A 9481-nucleotide genomic window follows, 5' to 3' on the forward strand; every position below is an offset into this window, starting at 1 on the left:
CTGCTGGAAACCTTGGGGTCACCTTTGATCCTTTTCTCTCCTTCGCCAAACATATCGCCACCGTAGCCAATGCACGTCGTTTTCATTTCAACATCTGGAAAATGTGCCCACTCATCTCAATTTCCGCTGCTAAAATGCTCATCCATTCACTCTTCTTTTCTTGTCTCGATTACTGCAGTCCCTCTCTTTGTGGTTTTCCTGCCTTCGCTCCCCTCCAGAAAATTCAAAACGTTTCGGCCTGGATTATTTTTGGTTTAACACGTAGGTTTTCGTGACCAATATCATCCATAATCGATGTGTTTTTGGGTTAGATCGCGTAAATATATAAATGTGTCGTTAAAACCCGCCACCACCCGACACAGCCAACTAGTAAGGGTTGTCACGTAAACAGAACATGCTAATTAGTCATTAGTACAGCACACCGGTGTGTTGGAGAGCCAAGCCACATTTACAATCTGAGTACGACGTTTCGCCAGTAATAACAACTAGCTTCATCAGGCGCCTGCGGCGCCCCCGCACAACCACAGCCTGCGGCGGCCCTGAACAACCATAGCCTGCAGCGGGCCCGAACAACCACAGCCTGCGGCACCCCCCAACAACCACAGCCTGCGGCGCCCCTCAACAACCACAGCCTGCGGCGGCCCTGAACAACCACAGCCTGCGGCGGCCCTGAACAACCACAGCTTGCGGCGCCCCCCAACAACCACAGCGTGCGGCGGCCCCCAACAGACTGGTCAAGTAAATCCTTACGATCCACTTGCACAGCGTGCGGTGGGCCTTCATCCAGCAGTGGATTTAAGCACAAAAAAAACTGCAGTACTAATGTAATGGACAGAGCATGGCTCTCCTTCAGGTGCAGCAGTGGACAGAGCACGGCTCTCCCTCAGGGCAGCAGCGGACCGAGCATGGCTCTGTCTCAGGGCAGCAGTAGAGATAGCGCGGCTCTCCCTCAGGGCAGCAGTGGACAGAGCACGGCTCTCCCTTAGGGCAGCAGTAGAGAGAGCACGTCTGGCTCCCTCACGGCAGCAGTGGAGACAGCGCGGCTCTCCCTCAGGCCAGCAGTGGAGAGCAGGGGGGTCCCACAGGGCAGCAGTGGACGGAGCACGGCTCTGCCTCACTCTTACACACCCGTCTGTTGCTCGCGGTAACGTGACGCACTTCAACCAATCGGGGGGCGTACATGTTTGGGAGGGGCTCACCTCTGCTTGGCTGGTTGCTCGCGGTCACGTGATGCACTTCAACCAATCCGTGCCGCGTTAATCACAGGCACAGAATGAAATAAATAATGACAGATCTGGGCTATCCCGCCCTATTTCCTCATCAGCCAATAACAAATGTACAAACTTAATTTGGAGCTTTCGTGACAGCAGGAAATACTCTTTGGTTCTTTCGGTAAAGTCACGAAAGAACCACGTATACGTGACTTTACCGAAAGAACCAAAGAGTAACAAATGTACACTTTTTAATTCTTGTAAAGCGCTTTGATTAAAGCTCTATACATATATCCTACATGGGATAACATTACCGGTGAACACATGGACAAAACGGTGGAACAATAGGTTATCCATAACTTTAAACCCATACGATTTACCCGTATTGTTGTCCAGGGAAATTGAGTTCTCAGGTCCATACGGCTTACAGCCGTTTGAATATGGGCAAAAAAATTGTGTCTGTTTGGTTGTGTTTCTCGCTTGTGATGGGACCTTGTAGGATGAACATTGATATGTATAAGGGCAAGGGGTGACCAATAAAGTCTAAATTGGTCTGTAATAAGGTGGACACTGATAAGGGGTTAAGAGGTATGGGTTATCGCTGTTGTACACGTATAGAAATGTATATCGACAAAAGCAGAATTGCTTTTGCACCATACATAGCCAACCGTGCTAATCGGAGGTGCGATTTGAATTGACCTCCGCACAGCAATTCTGGTGTTATAATCTTTACACCCCTCCCCCACCAAACACGTGATTATATTGACCTCAGCAGCATTTCGCTGACTTTTTCAAGAGGGTCCCGCATTTAGCTCTTTGGCCAACCCCAAAGACACTGAATGTGTTTAGAACTGTGGGAGGTAACCGGAGAACCCAGGAGGAGACACATGCAGAGCACGAGGAGAACGAGGAAATTCCACGCAGAGAAAGGTGCCCGAGTTACGAATCAAACCCACGTTCAGTCAATACCTCGATGTGCGCATAATTGACGAACGAAGTTCGGTATTTACACCATTGGAACCTCATTTGCCAGTAAAAGAAAGTATGATAATTGTTTTTTTACCCTTCTATCTGGCAACAAAAAAAAAAGTGTCAGTTTTGTTGCTAGATAGAAGGGTAAAAAAACAATTATCGAAGTTCGGTATGATGAACTTTGGATTCGTTACCATTATTTTACGGAGAAACCTAAAAATTAAATCAAATTTAATATACCGAAATTAAGCCATCTATGGAGCTATGGTGTTTGGTGGGCAATACAACCTCATGACTGCACCCAAGACTACACTGGCAAGTGGGAATATATTTTACAGCACAATATTTTTAATGTTAATTCTGTACAGTATACAAAATATAATTTTCAATATAAACGTTCTTCGTTTGTAACGTGAATGATAATTTATTAAGTGTTTATAATATGAAATTGTAAGACACAAAGGCTGGGAACGCATCCTCATCGTACTAATGTTATAAATTATTCAAAGTATGAAGTTTCAATAATACAAACGATGCTCCAGGAACGCAACCACTTCGTATATCGAGGTATTACTGTACTGTACTTCTAGATTTGAAGCTTTCGTGACTGCAAGGAGTCATATTCTTAGGTTTTTTCTGTGACGGTTCCACCTGAAGACGGAAGCTTGTGTTGCCTCCGAAACGTCGTGATTTTTATTTTATTTAACTTTTATTAATTTTAATGTTTTACCTACGTGACTTTACCGAAAAAACCTAAGAATATGTACTGTACTTCTATAAACGAGGCACTTGTTACCACGGTGCCACCCTGTGGCCCATAATGCTCACCACAGAGCAGGTGAGTTTACCCAGACCGGGCAGGTAAGATTTCCCAAACCTGGCAGTTGTCATCACCATCGGTTGATTGAACTGCAAAGTGGATACATTCATTCTAGATTTGAAGCTTTCGTGACTGCAAGGATTCATATTCTTAGGTTTTTTCGGTAAAGTCACGTAGATAAAAAAAATAAATTAAAATAAATAAACTAAAATAAAAATAAAATAAAAATCACGACGTTTCGGAGACGGAAGCTTGTGTTGCCTCCGAAACGTCGTGATTTTTATTTTATTTTTATTTTACTTTCATTAATTTTAATTTTTTTTCATCTACGTGACTTTACCGAAAAAAACTAAAAATATGGATACATTCAATCAGAGCTTACCCATATCGGGTAAGAAGGATACGTGACTTTACCGAAAGAACCAAGAAGATAAAAGAGCCCTTGGGTAGCGCGTTTCTATTCGTGCCGAGGGGAACACGTGAGGTTGGCCAGGCCGGGCATGGCGAGACGCCCGCTCTGGAGGGCGTGCTGAGCCGGCTGGTTTGAGAGGCGCATCGCCAGCAGCTTCTCCTGCATGAGGGGGTGCCAGGAGCCCAGGGTGCACTGCAGGTTCCTTGCGGGCTCGAAGTAGTGGCACTGCTGCGTGACACGGCCTCGCGGGGGGATGAAGTCGTAGACGGTCACCTCTTGGCACAGGCTCATCATCAGCGCCACTCCTGCAGCACCACGAGGCAGAGGGGGCGGCGCTAGTAACCACCACCACACACGCGAGTCGCACAAAGTGCTACCACCCCTTTGACCTTCGTTTGACCCAGACGGGTCGGGGATTGGCACCTGTGTTCCGGTGGCAGGAATTGATTTGTACCGAGATCAAAGTAGTACTACGTTAATTTTAGAACTTTCGTGACTGCAGGAATTATTATTTGGTTCTTTCGGTTAAGTCACGTCTAAAGATACAATAATAAATTAAATTAAATAATAGAATACGACGTTTCGATTGCAACACAAGCAATCATCATCAGGTACAATGAAATAGCGACATAAACTTATCTTCTTTTTTCTCTCTCTCTGATTACTTGTTCTCTCTGCCTGTGTCCTCTCTTTGGAATAATAGTACTACGTTGTTTATAATAAAGGTTTTTTTGGGGGGTTAGATCACATGAAAATAAATGTGTCGTTAAACGCGCCACCACCCGACACAATCAATTAGTCAGGTTTGTCACGTGAAAATAACGTGTCAATTAGTTACTCAATCAGCACACCGGTGTGTTGGAGACTAAACTCACAACATTCACAGTTTGAGTACTGTGTGACGTGTCGCTGGTGATGTGAACAACCAGCTTCATCAGGCGATTTGCTGGAATTGTGAAGAAAAACCCTTCCCGTTTCTGACTCTTAAATAGGAGTAAAGGCGACATCGCTACGAGCCCTATCAGCACGTCAGCACGTCACGCGTTTCTCGTAAAACTTGCCCAGAAGCCCCGACGAGATGGGGTTTGGCAAGATGCGCTCCCCGTGCCCCACGTTGCGCTGCACCAGATCCCACAAACCCCGGCGGAAGCACGGGTGCAGCAGGTAGAATGGCTGGCGAGGCCGCTCGCGCCTGCGCTTCATGTACGCGTCTAGCGCCGGGAACGTGATATTCACATGGCCCTTCCACTGCTGCTGCTGCTCGGATGAGAGGGGGGGGGAGCATTTTGGAGTGGAAGACGGCAAGGCTTGGTTAGAGGAGGGCAATACGAGGCAGTGGCAGAGGAGAAGGCGGAGAGTGTGTGGATGTGACTTGTGGATTGAATGCCGCGGCATGCAGACCGAACGGCTCCCCATACTTCGGGAGTCGAATCGGAAGATGCATTGTAAATCGGTCCCGTGGTAGCGTTATGTAAACATCCCGAATGTGGATCGTTGTAAAATTCGGACCGTCACAAAGCGGAGACCGCCTGCGAACCCAAAACCTGACCCTCACAGTAAGCCGCGGGAACCCAAGCCCCCTTTCCAGAACCTTGCCTTCACGTCAAGTTGCGTAATAGGTGTGAAAGATTCTTGTGTTTAGTGAACGCTCACGTTTTTCTTAGTGCAGGTATATGGAGGGGGGCCCCACAAGACCAGAATGATGTCTCTGTACAACTCGCTCGTCTCAAAGTCGAACTCCTCCTGATTTACGATCTGGAAAGCGAGATAAGTGGAAGGAATGTGGCAGGGTCAGTGGTGAGACATTGAGATGTGTTCTACTTCTAGATTTGAAGCTTTCGTGACTGCAATGATTCATATTTGTAGGTTTTTTCGGTAAAGTCACGTAGGTAAAACATTAAAATTAATGAAAGTAAAATAAAACAAAATAAAAATCACGACGTTTCGGAGGCAACACAAGTCTCCGTCATCAGGTGGGACCGTCACAGCCGAATTAGCTGCATCAAGTGGAAAAAACCTAAGAATATGTGTTCTACTGTTATGTAATTAACTGCGGTGCTACAAATCACCACGTTGGACTGTCCCTGACCTATCCCTGATGTGTATTCCAAGCTATTGGACTCTAACCCAAGCAATGCTTCAGAGAAAACTACGAAACTACAGTAACTTGTTTTTTTGTTATTTTACAGGTAGGCCCACTGAACTATATATAGCTCTTTTTCAAAAGTAACCCGGCCATACATTGATAGCTCAACAAAGTGGCACACCAGGCCAGGCAGTTGGCATCTCGGCACCGTGGCGCCCCTGTGTTGAAATCATAAGTACTTCCCAAAACAATAAAGCAACTCTGAGTGTGTTTAACCACGGTGCTGCCGTGGTTGAATGGTTAATCCACTGGACTTGCAATCCAGAGGCCGCTGGTACGATTGCATCTTCCATATTCCTTCATGGTAGAACGTTTAATAATACCTCTCTCCACACGTAAGTATAAAAGGGTTCACCACAGTTCGTAGATCAATAAGTCGTACGTATTGGGGTAAAGCGTGATTATTTCCACCTCTTACAACACACCTGGTCAACGTGGAAGCGACGATCAAATGCCGTCTACGTCAGTGGCTCCCAGCCTTTCGCGGCTCCTGTATCCCGTGTTCAACCGAGTTCCCTCTTTGCCTGCCCCAACATGGTTCTAAGAAATACATGTACGAATAATGAACATCAATATTTTAACCAATTATCCATTTTGTGGATTCCTCCAGTGTAAAGAAATATTCTTAATTCTCTCTTTTTTCAAACACCAATACCCTCCTTAACCCCCCACCGGGAGGTAATCACTTAATTTTCAGAAGCGACCCGGCCACGAGTGACAACTCAACAAAGTGGCGACCTTACCTGCCAGTTGACGAGGCGAATGGAGGTCTTGGTGCCCACGTGAAGTTCATAGCCGGCCGTGGGTGCCGAGTTGAAGCGCATGACCGCGTCGTGGCCATCTGGACGAGCGCACAAGTGGATACATTCCTGAATCGAGGTTCAATTCGTTATCCTGTCAGTCACTCTCATGGTGAAATGTATCACTAAGGTGGGTTTGGTGATCGAGTAACGTATTGACAGTGGTGCACGAGTACAAATAACAATTTCCAAGAAGACTTTCCTTAAAATGGGAAAAAATAACGTCATAAGCAATGATTTTGGCAATGGACCTTCATCATAGCACATCAATAGAGACAGGAGAGATCAAGTTAATCATAGTTGGGGACTGCACCATATGGCCTGATAACGATATATATTTTTTAAGGTTTCCTAATCGTTCAAAATTGGCATATGATAACAGACAAACCCTTCAAGAATTAAAAATGTATAACTCAATTATTTGTATTAAAAATAAAAGTTATAAAATATTGCAAGTACATTGCATAATGGTAACAATTTTAGTGTTAGTGTGTTGCTTAACACTAAATAACCATTCCTGGGCCTAATTATTAATTTACATTGGATCAAAGGGCTTTCAATAAACATTAGGCGCAGATGGGGCTTTTAATTTGTTATAAATACCTGAACCTTGCAAGCAATCTCGACTCTCTCAGCCCCTTCCGAGCCCCAGGCTCTACAGCTGCCTCCAGGGTTTGTCCACTTGGAAGAAATTCCTCACCCCCCTCCCATCATCCCGCGTCGATCCCTCCTCCTCAGTCGCCCCCCCCCACGTCTCCTCACCGATCTCCGCTCCCAGCTGAGCGCGCAGCAGGGACGCCGCGTTCATCACCACGGCGCATCGCCGCCACTTCCCCGCCAGCTGCCGGGCGAGGGACACCGCGGGCAGCGCTTTGCGCCCCGGCGCCCCGGCCGCCTCGTGGCGCCGCAGCACCTCGGTGCCGCGCCGCGCCAGCCCCCGCAGCGCGCACAGCAGCTGCCCCCGGGGGGGCGTCGCCCCTACGCCGTCGCTGCGCCGCCGAGTCCAGCGCTCCCACGCCCGGGTCATCTCCACGTGCACGGGGCCCGACGGCGCTCCGCGGGACCCTCCCGCCCCCTCGGAGGGCGCCGCGGACCGGGCGAGCGGAGGCGCTTGAGTCCGCTCGTCGGTCAGGTCCCGCGCGCAGAGGGTCAGGGGCGCCGCCGTTCTACTGGAGCCTGGCGGCAGCAGCAGCAGCGAGAGCAGCACCAGCAGGCAGGTGGCGGTGACCGTGAGAGCGAGGAGAGATTTGGGACCCACCCGGAGCCACATGGCCGCTGGCTCGCGCCACGGCTCCGATGCGAGAGACTCCCCCCGGGCAAGGCGCGCGTCTCGCTCCGTGGTTCCGCGCAGGTGCGCGCACGAGATGGGGGTGGGGGCGGCGGTGGGGGTGGGAGAGAGGTGTGGGGGAGGGCTGGAGGAGCCGCTGGAATTCTCGGCAGGAGACGCGCGCGCAGCCCTCGCAGCGCGCGCCTCGTTCGCCTCCCGATGGAGAGCGGCGCGCTCTTCTTCGTCTGCTTTTTGGTGGAATTCGCGCGCCTATGTCTCCACCATCGATTCCACGTGTTACGATCTGTGTCACACACACACACACGGGTATAGTTTATTCAGGGGGTTGGGGGTTTGTCAATAAGTAATTTGGAGAAACCTTGCTCGACCATCACGCAGACGTATACCAATAGAACATGGCAGCGGGTGATGAGGAACACGCGGTGCCACTCCCGTTGGAGTAAGGCCACCTGAGATTGGTGAGGTTAAAAGGAGTCCCCTGGGGCTTGTGGAGGTCGAAGCGGTAGCGGGCTGGGCTGGGCTCTGCTCCATCCTGGGCTCCGTGCTGCGTTCCAGCGGCTGTTGTGTGTAGTTTTTTTAACGTATTATTTTTTAAATAAACGCATTTATGATGATGAACTCCGAATCTTCCGCTGTCGCTCTGGCGCGTTCTGAGCCGACCGACCACTTGCGACGGGATGAGATATTCCCGTGAAGACGCGAAGTCGAGCTCCAGAGGTATGAGACAGTTCTGCACGTGTCGGTAACGAACCGGTGCGGCTGATGGGTTTGTGTCAACAATATTTTGATATTTTTTCACGTGTGGAGGGACAGGTATGCGGCAAGAGGGAGATTGATTGTTGCGTTTCTCTGGCATCGCGCTGAGGTAGGCACGGTCGCATGGGTGAGCGCCACGCGCCTCCTCCTCCTCCTCCCTCGGTGTCCCAACGCTCACCACTGCACGTGGACGCAACTGAATAATTAAATCTTGATTTGAAGCTTTCGTGACTGCAGAAATACATACTCTTTGGTTCTTTGGGTAAAGTCACGTAGATAGAAAAAAAAATAGATCACGACGTTTCGATCGCAACACAAGCAATCGTCATCAGGTGGGATAACCACAGATAGAAACAACTGCTGAAGTAGGCGAATTATTTAGTTCTTCAATATCATTGTTAAAATAACGAGTTTTTTTTTACCTAATTTTGAGTTATCAGTCATTTTCTATCCACTGCTGGATGAAGGCCTCACCACGCAATCGCAAACGCTCACGGCTCAGTGCTGAACACAAACTGCTCTATGTGCGTTTCGTTTGTTGTCCTTCCCCCGCCCGCACCTCCGATTATAATGATCACGGTTGGCTACGTACGGTGCGAAATAAGTTCAACATTCATGAACTCACCTCGTCAATCTGTCTCCATGGCGGTCATCCTCTTCGACGCGTCCACTCCTTTGGCTGAAATACTGCACCCGTCTCGTACATCGGCCTTCGAGATGTTCCCTGCCCAAGTTTGCTTAACGTTAAACAATTATACCTTGTAGTCCCCCCGTATGCTCTTTTAATTCACGTGTTCCCTTTTTTATAGCTCTCAACGCAATCATGAGCTTGTCTCTCCCAAGATGATTTTTAAACTTTTATTCATTGATACATTTTTATTTTTATTATCACGTTTCTGATTTGTGTCATAGCAGGTAAGTAACACGTTCGTCACGTTGGTGTCTGCGCGTGTGTGCGTGTTACGTTTAATGATCACGTTCAGCTTCCTCAAAAATACCCCTTGCCTGCCATGTGTCCGCGTCTTTATCTCATCATTTAAATCCCGCTCACCTTCAATACCCGTCCTAGATGCGCA

At 48.5% G+C, this 9481-nt stretch overlaps 1 protein-coding gene across 1 annotated transcript; it reads right to left on the reverse strand.

The window, feature by feature from the left end:
* Positions 1-3413: 3413 nt before the first annotated feature.
* Positions 3414-7631, reverse strand: LOC144935777 (beta-galactoside alpha-2,6-sialyltransferase 2-like). The gene is made up of 5 exons (XM_078862519.1): positions 7124-7631; positions 6305-6402; positions 5069-5170; positions 4477-4672; positions 3414-3720 (listed from the first exon to the last, which is right to left on the reverse strand). Exons 1-5 carry the CDS (start codon positions 7629-7631, stop codon positions 3461-3463), a joined length of 1164 nt encoding a protein of 387 aa, XP_078718645.1. The 3' UTR covers positions 3414-3460.
* Positions 7632-9481: the final 1850 nt, after the last annotated feature.

Source organism: Lampetra fluviatilis, chromosome 14 (assembly GCF_964198595.1).
Source record: "Lampetra fluviatilis chromosome 14, kcLamFluv1.1, whole genome shotgun sequence".
Taxonomy (NCBI): Eukaryota; Metazoa; Chordata; class Hyperoartia; order Petromyzontiformes; family Petromyzontidae; genus Lampetra; species Lampetra fluviatilis.